A 24,052-nucleotide genomic window follows, 5' to 3' on the forward strand; every position below is an offset into this window, starting at 1 on the left:
TGTTTATTCAAATATTCCTCTACATTACATATTTAAACGAGTATGAATTGTCCAGCTTGGATTAAATTTCTCAATACTAGGATTAAAATAATAAAATGAAATTATTGACAATAGTGTCGTATTGTGAAATTGTGATTGTGATTTATGATTATGACATTGACATTAATCATTCATTAAATCTCCATTTTGCTGATAACAATAAAATAAACAAATTAGCGGCTTTTACACACAATAGTGATCGTTGGCGGATGTTAACTGTAAAATTGTCAAGAAATCCTTCTATAGTGTTTAAAAAAATCATATTCGTGATAGTACTTTCAAAGGAATCTTTGTGTTTGATTAAGAACAAGAGACATGGTAAGTGCTAAGTATGTATATCAATATGTTCTGCGTATAATTAAAATACTGAAATCTTAAACAATAAATCTAAATATTTAATACGAAAGAATGTTTTAAAAGTAGTCGCATAGTTAAAACTTAATATAAATAATAAAGAATACATAAAACCCATTATAATTGCAACAAGTATTCATAAAACCACTATTCAAATTGCACGCGTATTTATTTTCGGTAAAATTGATCGAGTCGTAAACTTAAAGAAACTTTAAAGCGTAATGTTTTGTAATCATTGCAATATTCTGGCGCCGCGCCAATGGAATTCCAGAAATAAATCGCGTCTGACGTATTTACGCGGTTCGCATTAATCCGCGACCGCGTACTACTCTCCTTACAAAATAGCCTCATTTATTTCAATTTGAAAATGGAGCGCGCACACCCCCTGCACTCGAGTGCCCACGGCTCTTTCAGAAGCAAGGATTCGTCGTCCACCACCGAGAGTGACCCTCGCGAAAAAATAAAGGACTGCTTAAGAAAATTCATAGCGTTCATGTTTACTCAAGTAGGTGTCGGCGCTCTCGTAGTGTGCTATGCTATACTGGGCGCTGCAGGCTTCATGCACATTGAAAAGGACACCCCTGACGAGCAACTTGAAAATGTCCAGCAGTGGAGACAGAACTGCGTCGAGCAACTATGGAATATTACCATCAAGTACAATGTTTTGAACAACACAGCGTGGCACTACAACAGTAATGAAGTGTTGAAGGTGTTCCAGAACAACATAACTGCTGCCATCCATCTGGGATATAACGGCAGGTCTCCGGAAGACATCTGGTCCTTTCCTGCTGCTTTAATGTACTCTTTGTCAGTATTCACTATGATTGGGTATGGCAATGTTGTGCCCAAAACTGTATGGGGCAAGATTGTGACTATTGCATATGCATGTTTCGGAATACCAATATATGTGCTATATTTCTGCAATATGGGCAAGGTGCTCGCACAGACTTTCAAATGGCTGTACATTACAGCTCATGAATGCAGTAGGAGAGAGGACAATCTTTTGGAAGATGGGGAAGTGCAGCCGTTTAAGAAAAAGATAACAGTTCCTTCAACGGCCTGTCTTTGGGTGATATCATTCTACATTCTCACAGGCACCATTATGTTTGGAGCTTGGGAGAAATGGAATTACCTCGACTCTACATACTTCTGTGTGATTAGTTTGTGCAAGATAGGCTTTGGTGACTTTGTGCCCGGTGCAAACATAGCGGATTCCGCTGGTGGGTCTCATTTGAAGCTGGTTATCAACTTTATATATGTTCTGTTGGGAATGGGTTTGGTTGCAATGTGCTACAACTTGATGTGTGAAGATGTGAGGGTTAAGGTGAGGGAGTTAAGGGAAGACCTGAAGAACTGTCTCGATGATATTACATTGAAGATAACAGTGTGCATGAATGACACCAAGTATTACCACCAGAAACAAACTAGAAATATTAAGTGATGTTCAAATTGTTAAATATTGGGTTTCATTTTAAATTTGGTCTAATGAAGCTCTTTTTCTGTGGAAATTCAGAAAGAGTTTATATTATACCAAAGGTGTTCAAATGTTACGAGTACATTACTTTGATGTAACTATCTTGAAATGTACAGCCTATTTATAGTCTATTACACAAATATGGGAAACTGTGACTGTGATTACTCACTCCTAACAAGAAAATGTACCCAGTTTTGAGAATTGAAACAGTTGCGTAAAAAAATTTTGCCACGTCTCCGTGCTAAAATGTCCCTAAAATATTTGAAATTATTATTATAAATTATTTAATTATCATGAAAATTACGCAGTATTAGTTATTTATTCGTAAATTTTCTCTGAAAATGCTTTTATTTGTCAAGAATTCAAAAAAAGAACTTACTATAATAAGCCATTTGCGGCTTCATTCAATTTCGAGGCGGCGAAGTATCTTTACTAATCTATGGTTTAATGTTACATTGCTATCATATTATTGTTATATCGTTATTTATAGATAGAGTTGAATACTCATTATTGCACACTTCAACTGTAAGTTAAAGAATAAGTAATATACTATTACTATTTATGTTAATAGATTCGAAATCAATGTGTTTTTATTATTTTGTGACCAGTGTTTAACTATCATGTATTGATAATATTATTTTGGTGTTATATAAAATAAAAATAAAATATATTGAATGCAGTTATTAATTTTATATATAATTTCTTGCTAACATATTATTATGTAAGCTATTATTTTCTTCCATTTCTTGACTGTATGGTAGCTATGATATCTTCTAATATATAAAATTCTCGTGACACAGAACTCGTTGCCATACTCCTCCGAAACGGCTTGACCGATTTTGATGAAATTTTTTGTGCTTATCCAGTATCTATGAGAATCGGCCAAAATCTATTTTCATCCCCCTAAGTAATAAGGGTTGCTCACCCTTAATATTTTTTTTATTTATACGGCAATGCAACGTTTGCCAGGTCAGCTAGTAATTATATATATTTTTTAATAAACTATTTGTATAATGTATTTTTTAATAACTAAAAATATATGTAATAAGTAATTGGTTAAAATACGATTTATTTGCATTTATTAAATATTATGATTAATATTAATGAATTTGTAATTGATATATCTTAATAAAGTATTTACTTAAAGCACTGGTATTATTCATTATGAAAGAAAATAAAATCCATATAGCTTATATTTCATATATTTAGTACAATGTTCTTTAATTTTACATTTATCATTACTTCCCAGAATTTGATCCATATAAGCGACACTATCCGATAATGGAATAATATAGAGTGTGTTACGTTTTCAAAATGAACTTGTTCGATTTCTAGTTTCAGTTTTCGTTTTTATCAAAATCAGCCTCGTCACTACTTTCAGCATTATTATCCTTATAGATTCCAATTTGCCCCTGAAGGCCCACTTGAAAAATTCACCCTGTAGGCGATACATTCCATGTAGTATAACTGCAATATGACGACCCGCTTGGCGGAGTGATCATCATATCGGTATGTTGCGCCTAGGGTACCGGGTTCAATCCCTGGCCAGACAGATATCTAAATGATGAGTTAAGATTTCTGGGTCTGGGTGTTTGTGTATGTCTCTGTATGTGTCCATAGCATCCATGATGCAGGGAATCCTAGTGTAGGGCTGTGAGTGTAGAAAGCGTTTTAAATTTAAAAAAAATACTTTTTTTTTTAATATTCTTAAACACAATACAATTCTCATGTATACAGGGTGAATTTTTCAAATAGATCTTAGAAATTTGACCCACGAAATTTGGCCCATTTGAAAAATTCACATGTATACAGTACGTGTTACATGTATATTATTATAAATATTGGAAAATGTGAATTGATTTTAATTTATTTAGATTATGATTTTATTCTCGTTGTATTAATTTAATATTGTCAAAAATAAGAAATTACCATCTGAAACATATTTTCTTGACTTAATTATGAATCGGACTATAGTAACGTATGTTTATTAACTAGTTTTATAACCGTGCAGTTTGTGTATTTATTTTGTCTATTTGTAATTGTACTGTGTGTTGCAATATTCCTGAATAAAGTATTTTCTTTCTTTATTTCTTTCTTTCTTTCTAATGAACCTCGCACGTGTTACGTAACAGTGATGCGTGCGCGCGGTGGTGCGTAGCGCGCGGGGCATGCTGCCGCTGCGCCTGCGCCGCGTGTGCGGGCTGGACGCGCGCGTCAACGACGTGCTGTTCCAGCCGGCGGCGCGACCGCCCGCCGGTGGGGTGCCGCACGCGCTCGTGTTCTTCGGCGGAGATGTGCAGGTAGATTTACTTACGTGTTCTTTTATGGGTCACTGCTTCTCAACGTTTACTAGTCTAGCAAATGCAGATCTTCCGATGGGTTAGGTGATGCCCGGGGAGCCGCGCTCTGATGTCGATTCAAAGCAAAAGCGATTTATGCAAAATGGTGAGAAAACTTCGATAGCGTGATTGAGAAATTCTTGATCAGTGTCGAAAAATCGTCAAGTCGAGTTGTGTGTGCGATCTTAAAGAAGGAATATGTTGATTGATGCAGTACAAGAAATGATAAACCACAAATTTAAAATCGTACGTCTATGATATTTGCTCGTTTATAAAATGTATTTATGTTTTAAAAAAATGTCCGCTATTTTAGAATCATAGGCACATGCTTGAATTTTATTAGAATTGTTTTCCATTATTTAAAAGTTCAATCTTATAATAACAGGACTATCCAGAAGTGATGCAAGCGCACCGCGATAACAGGAACTATCTGAGATGGAACCTGGAGAACACGGCGCGCATGCTCGGCACCAACTTCCCCAGCAAACACATCGTGGTCGTACGACCCTCGAGGTATGTATTGTTACCTAAGGAAACACTCACTCTAGCATTCGTTCGTTCAGACACTCACAAACTAAACTCACGCTCTTTCTCGTTTACTCATGCACATACACACACATAGATACTCACTAATTTACACTTAAATCAGAGAATGAATATAATGGACCCTATTAAATTATGGGTTGTTACGATACAGTAATCAGCCACTCCTATTTTGCCCTAATTTTGAAATTGCAGGTGGTAGCTATCTTGGTTTTGAACCAACGTGGAAAACCTTAGTGAATAACTATTACTTTTATGTCCATCTATCACTGATTATCGAATTTTAACTTATATATGTTGACTTAAGTATGTATGAAGGTTACTTAAATATGTTTAAGCAATTGCAATTTAAATTGCAGGGTGGAGTACAAGAGCTTCAGCTGCTACGACAACTTCGTGCCCAGCAACAGCGCGGGCGTGCCCGACCACACGCCCACGCACAGCGCGCTGCTACACTTGGAGAGGTACGCAATAGTAGATAGAACATTTTTGTTAGGAAATTAAGGATATATTATGACCTTAAAGTAATATTATCGTGGAATTGAGGCAGTTTAATGTGTAACAGGTACTTAGGTTACGCAGTTTTTTTTGCCGGTACTGCAAGATTTGCCGACCCAGTTATTTGGATCATCCTAACGGCGAAACTGCGATGGCAGGGAGAAATTGTTGACTAAACTGTGTACTGTTTGTATTTTACATAAACTACTGATTTTACACATTTGCGCTAACTTAAAATCATCTCTGTTGAAGTTCATAAGATGTTATTTCGTCGCTGTTACTTCTCTCATTAAGCAGTCTAAAAGTAATGCCGCTCAGTGGACATCTCCGGAGGTTTATAGAATTCGATCCATTGGTTAACATCGTTAAGGTTCAAAATTCAGTTTACCACTTTAACATTTCAAAGCCAACTTAAGGAATTGGGACATCAATGTTTGTAGATTGCTCCAAGATGCGAGCAGCAGGATAAAGGCGCTGCCGACTTCGGAATTGCTGGAGGCCGTCACGTCCACGTCGCTGCCTGAAGACATCGACATTGAAGAGCTGCATGTAAGGATATTAACAGTTCATTTTCCCTTTCCTTTAGTTTATCATATATATCATTCTTTCCCAGAATTTTATCCTTATAAGCGACATTGTCCTATGATAGAATAATACAGGTGTTTTTTTTCAAACGAACTCGTTCGATTTCCGGCTGGGGCAAAAGATATTTGAAAACTAATGATGCAGGTTTAGTTTTTATTAAAATCGAATCCATTCAGCATTTTTCGCTAATCCCTATAGAAACGGATTTGGCCCTGAGGTCCATTTGAAAAATTCACCAAATTAAAATACACATTTATTTCTTTACAATTTTTACATTATATAAAAGTTATTGGAGCTGTCCTGTTAAACAATATTACATGCTTCTGTTAGGTACTCCCCGCTCTTCCAACATCATACATTGAATACAAAACTTTAATAATATTTAAAGTATTACAATACAGTGTGCGTGTTCGTATGTGTGTGTGCGTGTGTGTGCGTGTGTGCGTGCGTGTGTGTGTGTTATAAGGAAATTTAATTAGAATTTAGGGGTGTGCGAATATCGTTCGAATCGAATATCAATATTCGATTCAAAATTCGAATCGAATAATTCGAAAAAATTCGAATAATTCGTAAAAATTTCGAATAATTCGAAAGTTTTCGAATAATTCGCGAATTAAGGGGGTATTCTAGTCTAGAAGCATGAATTTCAGGTAATTTTTTGAAGTGCCGTAAAAAAGGCAATCAATATTTTTACCATCCATTTTATTATAAGTTATTTATTAACATTACAAGAATAGGATCATCCCCAAATTTCAATTTTTATTATTTCGTTATTTAAAAAAAAAAACTATATTAATTGTTCTATTTGTGTTGTTAACTAACTAACTAATTGTTAACTATATGGTTTAAATAAAATGTATATTGACTGTTAAATTTTTATTCGAAAATTGAAAATAAGAAACCCTGAAAAAACTCGAATTATTCAAAAATTTTCGGATTATTCGAAAATTTTCGAATTATTCGAAAATTCGATTCGATTCGAAGATTCGAATCGAAGGGGATTCGAGTTTCGAATCGAATATTAATATTCGATTCAGAACGAATAATTCGTAAGTTCGAATTATTCGCACACCCCTATTATAATTCCGTGTTATGTTTCCAGAGCGCGTCGATCCACCACTGCGTGTCTGCGGGGCAGGCGCCGGCGCCCGAGCGCGCGCTCACGCCGTGAGTAGGTTTACTCACTCATGTTGTCACACGCTATACAACACTTCTATAATACAGGAGGAGCAGACGAGCGTACAGTCCATGTGATAATAAGTAGTTACCGCCACCTATGATGGTCATCTTTTTTTTTAAATATAGGAGTAGCAGACTAGCATGCAGTCCACCTGATGGTAAGTGGCTACTGCCGCCCATGGATCCTGTACTGTGTCTATACTCAACCCCAAATAGGATTAGATATTCTTACCTGCAGTCGGCCACAGATGCGCCGCTACCGCTAAGGACTAAGCTGGAATGCCCCGGAAAACTATGTCTCCCTTATCACACTCTTCAAACCAGAACACAGTAACGCTTAACGTGGCGGTGGTGCCGCTGGAGTCGAACCACAAAGGGTTTTACACCTTTAAAATTGCATGCGCTTGTATACTCAATGGTAGTATTATACACATAGATATTGTTTCTACCAACTTTAAAACTAATTTTACTTCTATACTTAAAAATTAACATAATATCATTAGTTATAATAAATGTGAAATAGTTTTAGCGCTCTTATTTCTTTGCATATTTAGTACTCATGACTCATTAGTCAAAAAATAAAAATTCACTTTTATTTATTTTTTAACTTATTAAATGTTCTTTTAGCTATAAAATATTCTATGTACGTAGTTGTCGAACAAAATGCACGTAACAATAGTATCTGTAATCATATTTGTATGCGTAAAACCGCTCATAATATGTTAACGGTGATGATGTTCTATCCGGTAATGAAGCTAATATGATGATTATAATGAATTGTTAAATGACAATAGTAATAATGTTAATTTTTTTCTACTGTGGAGTGTAAGTTTTGTTCTGTCATGCATGCATTGCAATAAATATCTCATTATTTTAGCCTATAGCCCGAACGGCTTGACGGATTTAAAAAAAATGTGGTCATACGTTTTAATCGTAGGAATGACATGGGAGATATTTTATTTAAAAGCAGTCGGAGCCTTTGATTTTTTTTTTTTGGTAATAAAGAATGTTTATAAAAACATTGATGATGTAGGATTATAATGATAAGTGGTACATTCCAGTGCGTCAGACCCGCTGTGGTGGCGAGAGTCGCTGGCGTTGCACCGCGCGGCACTTACCTTAGTGGGCTTCAGTAAGGGCTGCGTGGTCCTCAACCAGTTCATATACGAGTTCCATTACACCAAGACCCTCACGCCCGGAGATGATCATATGATGCGGTGAGTGCTTGGTGAAACTTTCTTTTGATACGTTTGGGAGGTAAAGAGTGTGTTTACAGTTGGGGATGGTAATGCCGCGCGTTGATGTAACACATAATTTATTTTTTAATGAAAATGTAGCAAGTGGCTGCTCCCCACAAATTAAAGAAGTTTATAAGTTACTCCACTACGTTGTTCCAGTGACGTTTAGTGGAGGGGATTAATCGGAATAATCGAAAATAGGTTCTATGTAGTTCCACTTCTGTCTCATCTCTATCAATTATCAGCAGTATTAAGTGCAGAACACAGCTAGTGTTCTGGATTGAAGGGTATGGTAAGGAAGACAATGTTGCGTGTAGGCGCAGCATTACAACTTGTGCGGGATAGCAAAGTAAAAAGGATGTGAGATATTTCACCCTATATCTAAGTTATCAGTATATAACCCACCACCAAAGTGTGTATCATTCATCATCATCATCATCATCATCAACCCATTACTGTCCCACTGCTGGGCACGGGTCTCCTCTCAGAGTGAGAACGATTAGGCCATAGTCCACCGCGCTGGCCAAGTGCGTATTGGTAGGCTTCACATACCCTTGAGATTTTTTTTTGGAGTTTACTCCTTAAGAAACGATTTGAGTTATAAGGCCCGGTACGGAAATTTTATGAGGAGTAAAATCAAGTGTAACACGAAAAGTTGAGGCGTAACGTAGAAAGAGACAAACATATATATCTGTAGGATTGAACGTGTAAAAGAATGAGATGGAATATTATTACAATCATCATATCCTCTCAAAAAGGAAGTAGCGATTTTAACCAAAATATGAATCAAGAGTGCTTTTATTAATTTAAAATACAGTAAGTTTAAATCCCATATGAAAGTAATTATTACAATAAAAATAATTAGCAATATATAAAACATTAAAACGTCATTAACTAATTTGTTTACATTTTTGCATAAATTAAGTTATAGGTTTGATCATTTATAAACACTGTGAAAAATATGAACATTGGCGCCATAATATGATTAACAATCTTTTATGAACGTTTTTAAAGAAGAGTAACATATAAAATCAGTAAGCAATTGAATAAGATATAATATTAGCAAAATAAGTTTTTAACATAAAAAGGCTTTTGTAAGTTACTGATATATTAATTTAACTTATAAAAATGGATGCATTATTGATCAGCACCATCTATCAACGATAAACGGGCAAAATCAAAACAGTATTATTTAATATTTATTACAGAATTATTGCTAATGAATTATGTTCAAAATAAGTTATATAAAATTAGCAATACGTTTTAAATGAATTCTAGAATTATAAAACATTCAGAAAAAATCCAAATTACATAAAATAACATGTTTATTGAGTCTCATATAAATTGCATCCGTAAATTGCAACAAGGATATTTTATAGATGGCAAAGAAATTATAATTATTAAGTTTTAAGTTATAAAACGTTTAACATTGTTTTAAATATAAATAATTATATTATATTAAAATTTACTTTAATATAAACAATTATATTAAGTTACCATTATAATATTTGGAACCAAAATACATAGATTGATAAACTTGCAAACTTACAATTTATAAAACTTGCCACTAGATGGCGCTATTATACCCATGCGACCATATATACATCTATATACAACGTACATAAACAGCAACCTAACCATCAAGTTTTAATGTTTTGATTTTAAAGTTTTCTTGTACTTCTATGCATTGATACGTGTATTTTTATGTACTATTAAACGAATCATCAAGTGATTAAAGTTGAAGAAATATTTGAAAATATGCAAGAAATTGATTTAGATGATAATGAAGAAGAATCCAAAAAACACATGGATGCGGTTAATTGGTAAGCTTATCGTTTACATTTATGAATAATATACATTTTAAGTACGAACAGCCAGATCTTTTATTTAGTGTTTTTATTATTATTATTTTTAATCAATTGAATAAATATATTTTATATTTATATAATATTTTGTAATACTTATATTAAATTATTACGACCCATTTCTATTTTTGAAGTAATATAAATAATCCGAATAATTACAGATATATGTTTGTTTCTCTTATCATTTTAGCAGATGCGTTCATTTACCCTTTTTTTTCTATTCGATATATATCATAATTATCGTTCGTAAGGAGTAAACTCCAATCGTGCGTCGTAGCTGACACACACACCCTTTTTTTTTATAAATCTCAGGTATGCAGGTTTCCTCACGATGTTTTCTTTCACCGTTTTTAAGCAAGTGATAATTAATTTCTGCTACAAGTGTGTATATGTGTACATATACATTTGTATGTGTGTGCAGATTGATCGGCCGCATCGAGTCGATGTACTGGCTGGACGGCGGCCACGCGGGCGGCAAGAACACCTGGATCACCGCTCGCAGTCTGCTGGAAACCCTCGCGCGGCTCGGTGAGACGAAACTCACATTTTATGTTTTATAATTTTTTTCAGACTATGGTTAAACAGGATATAATTATTGTTTTATTCCAGTATCTTTTAATGTGGACATATTGTGCAAACTTATTGTCAATTCATTGATAGATTAAAGAGATTTTTGTGGTGATTATCGAAAGTAATCAGAAATCATTCCTTCTTAATATTTCACCTTCCTGTGATGGGATGACTAAAATATGAACTTTAATGCGAATTGGACAGTTGTGTGTCGTTACATTGAGTACCAACTGAATTAAAAAATACCTAGCATTTTTTACTTTTTTACATTTTTTAATCTATAACTATACAGGGTGTTTTTTCAAAGGGTACCCAAATTGACACAGATGGTTCAGAAGCGGTTAAATAACCGATTTTTGAAATTAAAAAAAATTTTTTTTTTAAGAAATATTGAACCATTTTATCCCCTAAATACATGTCACTAATCTAAATACTCATGGACATGATTTCAACAACGAAAACTATCATTCATAAGTTCTGCTATTTATTATCACACACTACTCTGAGCGCTCGCACACAAACATAAAAACTATGCAGGGAGATATCGGTAATATTCGGCTAGCGATCGCCTAGTTTCGCGCAACCCCTTTCCCCCTCGCCCTCGCAGACACCTGTGATGCGCAACCGCCGCCCTCCGGGCGCCAGTCGACCGTGACCGTGATTTTTTTATGAGTGAAAATGGCGGCACAAAATCAAATAAGTTATACGAACCGTGAGTATTATGAGATGGTACGGTGCTACATTTTAAATGGTGAAAGTTTACGTGGTGCGCAAAGACTTTATGAAAGTGACTCTTTACCGCGTTTACAAATACATGGAAATAACTTAAGAGTACCTAATACGAGGACGATTTTAACAGCTCCGTTAGACTCCGTTAGCTCCTTTATCCTTTAGACTTTTATTTATGGGGAGCAATTAAAAGACTTGTTTACGTTGAGGAAGCACAGAGTTATGAGAACCTACGCAATAAAATGATTACAGATTTTAGTGAAGTGAAAAGTGTCCAGACACAAATAATGTTAAAAAACAATTTAAGGAAGCGTGCTCAGCTTTGTATTGAGAGAAATGGACTCCACCTTGAACAGTTTTTGAAATACCAGTGATATGTAGACAATGTAAATACCAGTGTGTTTTATAAGGGACGTTCAATAATTATGTAATTAGGTAAGTTAATTTGCTGTAAATAGTTTATTCCAATTTTTTAAATACGCCATAAAAATTTAACATGCACATTCGTTTTAAAACAATAAAGTCGTAATGTAGGTAGTGTGTATTTGTTCATTATGACGGTCCTAAGGCATTGTGTGCGTGTCAGTTTCAATGAAGAACCGCGCGTCGGCATACTTGTATTACGAGTTTGTGTGCGTTAGTGCTAGTGTCATTATCAATGACTGCGCGTACTATGCAACGATGGCCATAATGTACGCAGAATTTGGAATAACTTAGAATTAATTTAATAAAATAATTAAGAGGGATTTTAAAGTTATGACATTTTGTACATAACATTATTGATGTCTAGAATTTGGTAAAAAAATTTGGGTACCCTTTGAAAAAACACCCTCTATAAAGATCGAATTGCTGTTCGTTAGTCTCGCTGACTCGAAAACTCGAGAACGGCTAGACCGAATTGGCTACTTTTAGTTTAGAATAATTTGTGGAAGTCCAGGGAAGGTTTAAAAGGTGAGTAAATATGAAATACATTTCATAAATAGATTCTGAGGCGGTACAAAGTTTGCAAGGTTAGTAATGTATAAAGTATCTTTTAAGGATAATTATAAGAAAACTTTTAAGCAAGGTAGTTATTGCCTATGGTGTTATGCATAATTAATCACAGAGTGTGGAAAGTGTGATATGACGTAGCCATTTTGCTGGTTACGCTCTAACACAGTTCGTGTGTGTTGTGTACAGACGTGAACATCTACGTGCACGTGTCGCCGTACCAGGTGTTGGACGAGGCGCGGCCCTGGATCGGCCGCGAGGAGAAGACCTTCACCAGCCTGCTCAACCAGCTCGGCGCCAAGGTTAGCAACAGTCCACCTTTGGTTGTGTCTGATGTTCTGAGCAGTACCAAATTTGACGAGCTTTTGCTTTTAAAATGAAGCTTTTAATCTGACAGTGCTCAATTACTTTTTTTTTATAATATACGAGTAGCAGACGAGCATGCACTCCACCTCGTAAGATGGTAAGTGGCAACTGCCGCCCATGGACCTCTGTAATCAACCCCAGATAGGATTAGATATTCCTACCTGAGGTCGGCCATAAATGCGCTGCTACACCTGATGACTAAGCTGGCACGCCTCGGAAAAGTATGTTTCCCTTATCACACCCTCCAAACCAGAACACAGCAGCGCTTAACACTGCTGTTATGAGGCAGAAGTAGGTGTGGCGGTGGTGCCGCCGGAGTCGAACCACAGAGTTTTACCACCTTCAAAGGTAGCGCTACTGTAATGGAGTCGTGTGAGTATACCAGTTGTTGGGAAGGCAATGTGTTGTGTCAGGTGAGCCGCTACCTGCACGGCTGCGCGGGCGCGCCGCACTCGCTGCTGGCGCACTTCCACGTGCTGCAGCACTTCCACCTGCCCGCCCACACGCACCACGACGCCTAGCACTAGCTCCACAAGGAAATACCAACGAATCCTACGATCCTACATAAACTGGTGCAAGTGCGTTTTCTCAACTTTACACTAGAGCGATTTGAATGTTCTAATGCGTGTAACTTTAACATTATTCAACGTACATAGTTAAAATTTTTAAAATAGTATAATTGAATCCTTTTGAACAAAAACTGTATTATACGTGAATAATGTTAAAGTTACACGCATTAGAACATTCAAATCGCTCTACTGTAAAGTTGTGAAAACGCACTTGCACCAGTTTACGTAGGACCCGTCGATATGGTCCGACAAATTTATCTGTATATGCAGTGGGGGCGCCACTAGCAAACTTAGTGTTGCTAGGTTAGCAAAAGTAGCTAAGAAGCAAAAACTGTGACGTGTAAATTTATCAATTTTTAAATGTAAAAGTCTCGCGTCTATATTTAACAAGTCAAAAATGTTAAGAATATATTATATTTTATTGAAATTCACATGAAATCTATTTTTAGTACGCAATATTTATTTATTTAACCTAAAAACAAAATACTCATTGTCTAAACAAATTACTAATCCCATGATGCTATGTAAATGAACATAAACAATAAAACTTCCATGTTTCTAAATATCATCGCAAGCACAGATAAGTTTGTCGGATTGTAAGTCTCTCACTCTTTTCTAAACTTCTAAAGAGTGTAAAGTGACTATTTGCTAATCACTTTCTATTTACAAGCTATTCAAAACGTTTGTATAATTTTATGTACAAAATACTGTAGCTTTTCTCTCTATTTATTATTTATTTATTTATTTATAACAAATTAAAATAATATTTGTAAGGTGCATAGCCGTTTCTAAGGGCTTCGATGGAATGGTGTACAAGTGTTATTCCTTGTCGTAAGCGCGATTACCTACATTAAAGAAATGCTTTACAACACAAAAATTGCAACATTGCCACAAAAAACACTGCTAAAAATGGAAAAAATCTAAAAACCTTTTAAAAAATGAAAAATAATATTCTTTCTTATTTTTATAGACTGGTTTTTGACTCTCTATATTAATAAAAAGTATTGAGTAATCAACAACTGAAAATTTGCGTATTTATTACATTATCTTTATCTATTTATAATAAATTGGAAGCGAAACGTGGATAGATTAATGGTAAGCGTACTTTGAAACGAAGGTGACTGTCGGTTAAGCAAAGTTAGTTAAGTGAACGAAATTCATATTTTTGTGTAGTTCTAAAAATTTAATGCCGGCCCATTTCAATTAATGTTTATTAGGATACTCATTCTGAAATTTATGTCGTTTTTTCAATAAGTTTCTTAAGAAGTAATTATATTTGTTCTCATATTTTAAGAACACCACGCCACGCCATTTTCATAACCTTTCTGTATTGGTGTGGTTTATACATGACTCTGGGCATAGGATACGAAATTATTATTTATTTGCAATTTACATGTTTACAAAACTAATTAGACGAGATATATTTTTTTACTCTATTTTAAGTGTTTTAGAAAACATCTATTTGAATGACGTCACGTCTTTTAAATAATATGCAACGCAACATTTTAGATTATTTGTGTAATTTTATTATTTATTCTTTAGGCATAATATTAAATTATTACGTGTAACTTACTTGTAGTACAAAGATGAATGTAATTCTTAACCTTATGTAATTTTATATTTTAATTATTACGATTAATAAATATTAGAAATTAATTTGTGCAATATCGGGAAATGGAAATTGAAAATCCTTTTTTATGTACCATGAATGTACAATTATTATACGTAAATAAGGAAACTCCGCAAAAATATTGCTTTATTTATTAAAATTTACTATTTATTTCCGATCGTTAAAAATGATTGTTATTATTTTATAACATAGGTCGTTGTAGGTCAAATTGTATGGTATCATGCAACTATCAATATTTGGCAATAGTGTAAATAAATGCTTAATAGACAGTTTTGAAATTTGATCTCATGTAATAAATTTATTTTTAATTTAAACCACTGCTTTTTATTTCGTACCGATATATATTCTTATACCGGTATTACTAAAGTACATTTCCTAAAGTGTTTTTTTAAAGCAGGATTAGCAACACCAGAGGAGTCGCTAATACATCGCCCACTTTGCAGAAGAGTTCTTTTTGCACCTTATTTCAAATTCTAAATGACAGTCACGTAAGAAGTCCAGTGTCGCCATCTGCTCCAAGATCTATTTAAATGCTAACAGCGCTATCTATCGGCGCCGCGCTGACATCGTAGTGCAAGTTTTAAATGCTAACAGCGCCATCTATCGGCGGCGCGCTGACATCGTAATGCAAGTTTTTAAATGCTAACAGCGCCATCTATCGGCGGCGCGCTGACATCGTAATGCGAGTTTTTAAATGCTAACAGCGCCATCTATCGGCGGCGCGCTGACATCGTAATGCGAGTTTTTAAATGCTAACAGCGCCATCTATCGGCGGCGCGCTGACATCGTAATGCGAGTTTTTAAATGCTAACAGCGCCATCTATCGGCGGTGCGCTGATATAGTAGTGAAAGTTTTTAAATTCTAACAGCGCCATCTATCGGCGGCTCGCTGACATCTTAGTACAACAGTTTTTAAAAACTAACAGTGCCATCTATCTGCAACATTGTAGTACTGACGTTGCAGTGTTATTCATGTTCATAACAAGTACTGCACACCCTTATATTGCATACCCGTTGTAATTAGTAACTTTAAAACATCAATTTAATTTTGATTGAAAATATATCTGGCCGAGAATCGAACGCGGCATGTACACCATATGATATCTTTACAAAGTAGATCTGTGTACTAGGACAACCATTATATCATGCTTGTTAAGTTTTTACTTACATTGATACAGAATACCGTCACTTAACAATTTATTTCGAAGGGATAAATGCCACCAAGAGAAATAAAACAAACACATGTGGTACGTCTCGTTTATTACCATCAAATTACGCAACTTACAACTATTATATATTGCTAAAACTGGCTTGTCCGATGCGACTACTATGGATACTTTACTGATAAACGAAATTATGTTCACTAACGCTTACAAAATACTAGATAAAGACGATCAGTACTACATGTTGGATAACGAACTGGAAGCTATTCGAATAAACTTACGCAGAATCTATATTAAAGAATTATAAATTGACAGTAATTGCATATTGTATAGTAAAGCAAGGCGATAAACAATTTCACTCCCATATCGTTGTACATTCCATAAACTTAGTCAATCTCATATAAACTATATCTCATCTAAATCCGTCAACTAATCTATTGTTTATAAAGTACAAATTAGTTACGAAACAAGCATGTTATTGTGGGATGATACTTTATCGCTAATATTAAACATAACTACAACGAGAAGCCAGTTCGGAAGAAAAATATTAAAACCAGCGATGTAATGTATGCCGACCCCCTTCTTTAGAATTAGAATATCTTAGTCAAATTTCATTACCTCATTCGCTTATCTAACAATAAAACTGACTAGACGTAAAAAATTGCGACATAACACACTATGCCATCATTTTTACTCCGAAGCGATGTGACATTACTATAAAATTATTATGAATAATTATGAAAAATATACAAATATGTTTTATGGTAACCTTATCGGCTCTAAACGATGAAATATTTACAAATACCTGACCACATTAACCATATAAAAATTAAGCAAAAAAACTTACTTTTTCGCACCAAATTTTTTGGTAAACTCGGTCGCTCATTGTAAATTTTGTATATAATGTGACGTAATATATGTATCACTGAATGTTCTCAAGCCTTTAATTTTGTTTTTATAATTCCAAGTAATGGGGATGTTTCTTTGTTATAAAAGCGTAAAATTTCGCTGAAAATATTTTTTTTTATGAATAATTTGATTATTTTATCTCTATGTATGTGCTTAAAACTAATTGCAGTCAGAAAATTTCATGTAACGAACATAACTTTTACTCCAATATGAATAAATGCAACAAATATACATAAATAAAATATTTCGTAAATAATAATAATCGGCTCCTACACATAATAATCGAGTAGTAATTCCGTTTTTGATTAATTTATCACCGTAACACTGTGATATTAGACCTTATACATTTTCTTAGTCCATTATATGTCTTCTAAATTAAACAGACACTTGCTACAGTCCATACTAACGCTACGATGTATAACAAAAGTTAAAAATGGTATTTAAACAAAATAATGTATAACTTAGAATAAACTGTTTCATGTATTTGTTATATTCTCTGTTATTTAATGAAAATTGTAGTTTACTCGTAATCAATATATCAAAATATAATCTTATTTATTTTCCAAAAATTCATGAATGAAACCATGCACGATCGAATAAATCAAAGAATCTGTGAAAGAATTCAACAATCGAAAAAAAAATCACTTGCTTACTTGGACAGCGATTTTCAATTTCTCCGTCAACATTCACGAAGCGATTTGACCGTTCACTGGTTTCCTGGCGAACACCCTCGAGGTGGTCGGCTTCCTTGCGGCGTTCTGTTGACTCGTAGGTTTGCTTACAGTCGATTTGGGTCTCAGGCTTGGAATCTGCGATACCCTGATACCAATGGCGGACTTCTGTTTCGGGGCTTGCATCTGGCTCTGCTTGGGTTGGCCCTCGAATGTGGAGCTGCGGATGAGCTTGGGCGGTTCGGTCTTGTCGCTGTCGATCCACACCTTCTTGCCGGGCTTCTTCGGTTGTTCGGTTTTCTTCCAGAGGTTGGCTATTTTGCTCTCGACGTCTTTAGTCTTGGAGGATGAAGCGGAGTTGACGCTGGAAGTGCTGCCGGGTCGGGAGCCGCGCGCCAGTACTATCGTCTTGCCGCTATCGTTGCTCTGCAGGCTGTGGTTCGAAGGTGAATTCTTCATGGAGGATTCAGGTGCCTTCTTTACATTAGCCTTGGTCGGTTTTGGTTGGCTGGCCTTGCTGGCGGGCGGGCGGCCGTAGCGGTTGAGTTGTGGTAAACGTGAGGGGGATGTATGCAGCGGTTGGGTCGATTGGGTGGGAGCAGACGTTAGCCGCGGAACGTTCGTCTTCTTGTCGGGAACCGGTAGGTCCTTAGCGGGCACTGTACTCTCCTCCTTCGTGAAGGTGCCCTGTCTCTCGAGCGGCAGCGGCTTGGCGGCCGCGGGGGGTATCGGAGGGGGCTTCTGCTGTACGGTTTTGGTGGGAGATCGGTTGGGGGTTGCTTTTTTGGGGGAAGTATTCGCGCTCGTCGGCTTTAAAGCGGACGTTTTGGGTTGGGTTTTGGCACTCGTGTGAGGTTTGGGCGCAGCCGCGTTCGTTTTTGGCGAAGCAGCCTTCGCGCTTGCTTTTGGGGGAGCGGAGGCTGGTTTTTTCGCAGCGGGAGCGCTCCGTCTGTACGGCGATACATACATAGCCTTTTTCCTTCCCCGCACAGCTTTGGGCGCTTCCGGCTCCTTATCGCCGGAGTCATTCGAGTCCAAACTCTCGTCTCTTCTCGGGTCAGGTTTGATTATTTTGGGCTTGGGTCTCGTGAGGGGCGATTCGGAGTCTGACTCTGAGTGCGGTTTGTCTTCAGAATTGCTGTCACCCTCGTAGCTAGCAAAATCACTGCTGCTCGGGTTCTGACTTTTCTCCACTTGCATCGCACGGCGGTAGGAAGCGGTCATTTCGATATTCTTCAAGTTATTGACCACACACATGTCAACGGCCGCCGGGCTTTCTATAACCGGCAAGTAGTTTCTGAAGCTTCTCGTGTAAGTTTTCATTTGCGTGGAGTTGAGTTCGAAGTCGTCCTCGTTGTGGCCGCTGTCGGCGTCTCTGAACACATCGTCGCTCTGTCTGTCGTCCAATATCTGCTGGTGGTTTGGCTCGTTGGAAGACAGGCTGTCGTATCCAGTAGTTGTTTCTACGTTCTCGAAATTTGCGTCCTTAGTAACAAATGTCGGCGACGGCGGAATGTCTTCGCTTAACGTTCTAGTTCTGAATCTCTCAGCGTCTTCTACGCGTTTCTGTTTCATAGTTTTCTTGGCTGCTAATCGCTGCTTTAGGCTTTCTAGATGCGGGTCGGGTTTCGGGGAAGACGGCTCCTTTGTTAGAATAGTATGGATGTCGACGGTTTGTGTTTGATACCGCGCTCTGTCTTCTATTCTCCGTTGCTTCGCGCTAAGTTTCCGCTTAGATTTACTTTCAGAAGTGGCCGTGACGTAATCATCGGACCGATCGCTCTCCGACTTCGTCCACGTCACGAAATCTTCCGCTTCCACTTGCAGAACAACATCCTGTTCTGACACGTTTTCTGAATGATTAATTGTGTATGTTTGGTATCTATATTTAGATGCATTCCGTTTCTCTTTCGGCGTCAAATACTTCGAATCTCTTTGCCGTTTAGGAGTGGACTCCACGCTGCTTATATCAGACGGTAATGGTGTGCAATTTTCCGATCCCGATGGAATATCAGTCACTACATTCAGCGTATTCGACACACAATCGTCATACACCTCTTGGGCAGTGGTTTGTTCCACTTCTAGCGTGGACTCGGCCATTTCGTCGAATAGCGACGGCGGGTTGACCTTGTCCAAATCATGGAAGACATTGGTAAAGTTACTACAAAGAGGGAAGTCTTGTATTGGCTGCTTAAAGTCGAAAATAACTGGCGTTTTATCTGCCACCTCGGACACTATACTCGATACGGAGATCATGCTGCCTTCCATGTCAATGTTTTCCATTTCCGACGGAGGCTTTATATTGTCCAAGAAGCTGAGAGGCAAGCTGTCGAGATGTTCGGAGCTGCCTTGCTGAGCGGAGTTGCTCAACGCTCGCTTCATCATAAGGGCGGCTGGGAGGGATTTCTTTCGGTTCTTCTGAGATTTCTTAGAAGTTAAAGCCGCCGAGTCTTCCCAGTGTCCGGACGCGCTGAGAGACAAAAGGCTGCCTAAGTTCGACGGCGGTTTTACATTATCAAGATCTAACGATGTTAAAGACGTTACACTAATTTCCATGCCGTATTGCGAGCTCTTCAATTGAGCGGCTAGTCTCGCCGCCTCCTTTTCGATAGCGGACGATATGATCGAATCGAACTTTTGTTCGCCATCGTCGATTATAATCGACGCGTAAGGCTCTTGAATGCTTTCTAACGTCACCTTGTCATCTTGCTTGCTGTCGTCTGGTTCCTGAAGCCCATCCAACTTGTCAGTGAGGTCCGGTCTCGAGAACAAGTTGGCACCCTCGCTCTTCTCCAAAAGGTCCGGGAGAGCCATCCCCGGGTCGACGACCTCGCTCCTGATCGACGACACCATATGCACCGAGCCGCTGATGGTGGGGAACGTGACGTCATCCGGACACGTGTTGTCGTTCCACGTGTCCGCGCTCCTGCGAGACACGTCGTCCGGGATAGTTGTGTCCAGCTGCTTCGGCCTGTCTACCTTGATGTCCGTCCACTCCATCCTGTGCTTGCCCCTTCGAGTCAGCGTGGCGGCATCGAAGTTCCCGGGGTCCTCGTCGCTCCAGGAGCCGTCGAGCACGTCCGCGTACGACTCGTTCGATCGGTTCAACTCGTCCTTCTCCGACTCGATGGTCGTGTTTGCGGACTTCGGCGCGAGGTACTCGTTGGAGCGGTCCATGTCGACGACGTCCGTGGAGTCGAGCGGCGGGTCCTCGCAGGGCTCGAGCGTGAGGCGCACGGCGGGCTCGAGCGGCGGCGGGTCATCGCAGGGCTCGAGTGTCAACCGCACGGCGGGCTCGGGCGGGAGCGGGGCGGGGTCAGAGCCAGGCGGCCCCGGGGGCGTGCGGGGCGGGGCGGGCGCGGGCGGGGCGCGCTCGCCTGCGGCCGCGCGGTCCGCAGGCGGCGGCGGGACGTTTTTTGGCGGCTTGCGTCTCGGCGCGAGGCGGTCGCCGCTGCGGCCGCGCGGGGCGGGCGCCGCCATGCCGGCTCGCACGCAGCGCTCGAACACCTCCTTGTCGGTGGAGCCGAACGACTCGTTGCTGAGCGACCCGGGCGAGGCGCTGCGCGGCGGCCGCCTCGAGGCGTGCGACCCCGAGGCGAGGTCCGCGTCGCGCCTCGAGGCGAGGTCCGCGTCTCGCCGGGCGCGGTGCTGCCGGTCGCCGCGGTCGAGCGAGCGGTGCTGCCGCGCGGGGCGGGCCGCCTCGCTGGGCCGCTCCACCGAGTGCGCCTTGCCCTTGCCCTCGAGCGCGAACTTGACGCTCGAGAGACCCACCTTCACTGTCTCCTCGAATATCTCCCGGTCGGTGGAGCCGAACGAGTCCAGGCTCAACGAGCTGAGGGAGTCGTTCCTCGCCAGGTTGGAGGTGGCGGGCAGCTTCGGCCTCTCGCGGGACACGCGGTCGGATTTCGCTTGTAAGCGGCTCTCGTGCTTCCGACCTGCAATAGAAAGTAATCATTTGTCATTTTCTATTTCCGGCTACCAGGAAAAATGATTAAATCTATTGTGAAATAACATGATAATTCGAAAATTGATAAAATTATCTATTTTTATTTGAATATAAAACACATATAATAAGTTACCTTCAGAAAAGTGATGGTCGTCGAGTGGCGGAGGTCTTGGTGGCGCCGTGGTGTGACAGATTTTCGGTGGCAATGGTGGTGGACTGCCCGACATACTTGAGCTACGGCTAAAACATACATAATATTTCGATGAATATCACACATTACTTAAAAATTAAGCAAGGTAAAAATAAGTTTTAAGAAATGTAGACAAGACAGATGATATAATACTAACCTATCGCGAATATTTCTCGCAAACTCATGAGACATTTTGACCGTCTCTGTAGAAGAACGCAAGTACGGCGGCAGTGATCTCTGTAACAACAAAAACAGAAAATTAAAAATTGCAAATTATATTCGCCGGAAACGGAAGCTTAATTACCAATTTGTGACAATATATAGGTTTCAGCGCCAAGTGGCAGAAAGTGAAGTTAAATTTAAAAGACTAGATTTCGTCAAACTAAATCATTTTCCTATTTTGAATATCATTCGTAAAATGGGAAATTTAGTTAGTGGCTACGCTGTTCATTGAATGGCTAATTAAGCTATTTGGCTGCGAATTATACACCAAATCATTTTGTACGCAAATAACAAGAAAATAGCTTACATATAGATCATCTCTGACTGGATAAGGGTTGATGGAAGATACATCAGATGCTGGCCCTTTGTTCTTCACCGCCTGGAAACAAAAATACTCGGTATAAAACTAGGAAATAAAAATGAACTAAAGAAATATTTATAAAAAGCTTTAAAAAATTAAAACGTAATGACCAACATAGGTGTTTGAACTTATTACATAGTTAACAGTCAACTTTTAAAGTTATATATATTTATATAATACTCAATGAGTACAGAAGCCTTTGAAGAGACGTTAGCATAATTTTATTACTTCATATTACATAAGTAAATATGACGAAATACTTATTCTTTCTGGTTTCTGTGTAAATTAAAACAGTTTAACTAAATTCTGTAATGTGAAAGATTATTCAAATTTATATTATTCATTTCAAATGCGCGTAAACGTCGTATCGCTCAATTATGCAAATGGCTCACGGTAAAATTCTCGCTTGAGCAAAAATATTAATACATTTGAGCTTGGTTCTATTTGGTTAAAGATCTCTCTCTGACAGGACTCATGTGCCCAGTGGGACAGTAATGGATTAACATAAAGGTTTACCTGGGCGATGCCCTTCTGAATGCACTCCTCTAGCAGATCCCCCGCGTCGCTCAGATTGGAGCTATCCGAGGTGTCGTGCGCGGCACAGGCGGCAGCGGAAGCGGACGTGGAGGCGGGCGCGGGGGCGGTGAGCGGAGCGGGCGTGGAGTCGATGGAGAGCGCGGAGAGGTTGGAGTTGCTGCCCGCCTTCGACAGGATCGCCGGCGTGTCCTCCGTGAAGTATACGCGGCACGTGTCGCCAGGGGTTTGCGTTCCTAGGATAACGGTAATTTATCACATAACATGTAATGTTGATTTTGCTTTCTTATCCTCAGACTAGTCTGTGATGAATATAACATACAAATAGAATCAGCTTTTGATGGCCAAAAGTTACTTTTGCTTGAAACTCTACCAATTACTTAAGAAATCTACGATAATAGATTTTGCAAACATCTTAAAAAAATGCAAAAATACAATTATATCTATTGAAAAATAATAAGTCACACATACCTTTCATAGGTTCCCTGCCGTGTGATGTTTCCGCTCGGGATAGATCTGGCTGTCTGAAAATTCAATAAGTTTTTACTACATTACTTGTAAAATTATTCGTTTAAAGTTACTTGCAGTTAAGTTTACGTGCAATTCTTGCCAAGACCTCTGCTCTTTAAAAGGAAGTATTAGAAAGACAATTTGTTTACCTGCTTTCAACAGCTTGAGAACCGCTTGTTACATCGCGGGGCGCCGCGTCAGACTCCTCGTTCGGTGTTTTGACCAAAAGCAGAGGTTGCTAAGGGAAAAATATTTTAATATATTATAGTAATTTATTTTTGTTCTAGACCTTTTTTTATATGTATTCAAATAAACAAAGATCTTCGGAAACAACTGTTGTCGGAATTGGTAATATTGTTTATTTTGAGTTTACAATATATGAAATCTGGTCCTTTGAGCCGATTTATTATTTATTTAGGTTTAATTTCATACGTACAAAATTTAAAAAAAACAGAATAGAATAAAACACAAAATATACGAGTACGATGTTTTTAAGTACGATTTTCTGTCATCTAGCTATTTTTCTAATAAGATATTATATTCATAATTTAAAACAACAATAGAAATAATTATAGAGA

The 24,052-nt window shown here is 38.3% G+C and overlaps 3 protein-coding genes across 6 annotated transcripts in view; 2 read left to right on the top strand and 1 right to left on the bottom strand.

The window, feature by feature from the left end:
* Positions 1-151: 151 nt before the first annotated feature.
* LOC140742386 (mitochondrial protein C2orf69 homolog) lies at positions 152-15,282 on the top strand. The gene is made up of 10 exons (XM_073073313.1): positions 152-357; positions 4,000-4,167; positions 4,592-4,719; positions 5,109-5,213; positions 5,688-5,796; positions 6,935-6,999; positions 8,073-8,228; positions 10,536-10,642; positions 12,593-12,705; positions 13,183-15,282. Exons 2-10 carry the CDS (start codon positions 4,036-4,038, stop codon positions 13,288-13,290), a joined length of 1,023 nt encoding a protein of 340 aa, XP_072929414.1. The 5' UTR covers positions 152-357; positions 4,000-4,035; the 3' UTR covers positions 13,291-15,282.
* On the top strand, positions 378-2,278 carry LOC140742385 (TWiK family of potassium channels protein 7). Its single transcript, XM_073073312.1, has one exon. The coding sequence runs from the start codon at positions 761-763 to the stop codon at positions 1,832-1,834; it is 1,074 nt and encodes a 357-aa protein (XP_072929413.1). The 5' UTR covers positions 378-760; the 3' UTR covers positions 1,835-2,278.
* A 929-nt stretch (positions 15,283-16,211) lies between the features above and the next one.
* LOC140742387 (uncharacterized) overlaps positions 16,212-24,052 on the bottom strand; it is a 98,982-nt gene continuing 91,141 nt past the window's right edge. For all 4 annotated transcript variants that reach the window (XM_073073318.1, XM_073073315.1, XM_073073316.1 and 1 more), the window contains 7 exons: positions 23,624-23,712; positions 23,436-23,488; positions 22,947-23,200; positions 22,377-22,448; positions 22,005-22,084; positions 21,791-21,897; positions 16,212-21,646 (listed from right to left, as the gene is read on the bottom strand). In XM_073073318.1, the coding sequence (XP_072929419.1) occupies positions 17,727-21,646; positions 21,791-21,897; positions 22,005-22,084; positions 22,377-22,448; positions 22,947-23,200; positions 23,436-23,488; positions 23,624-23,712 (4,575 nt within the window). In that variant the 3' untranslated portion in view covers positions 16,212-17,726. The remainder of the gene's footprint in view (positions 21,647-21,790; positions 21,898-22,004; positions 22,085-22,376; positions 22,449-22,946; positions 23,201-23,435; positions 23,489-23,623; positions 23,713-24,052) is intronic.

The sequence above is a fragment of the Epargyreus clarus genome, unplaced genomic scaffold (genome assembly GCF_041222505.1).
Source record: "Epargyreus clarus isolate Ecla_fem2 unplaced genomic scaffold, WU_Ecla_fem_2.2 ptg000005l, whole genome shotgun sequence".
Classification (NCBI taxonomy): domain Eukaryota; kingdom Metazoa; phylum Arthropoda; class Insecta; order Lepidoptera; family Hesperiidae; genus Epargyreus; species Epargyreus clarus.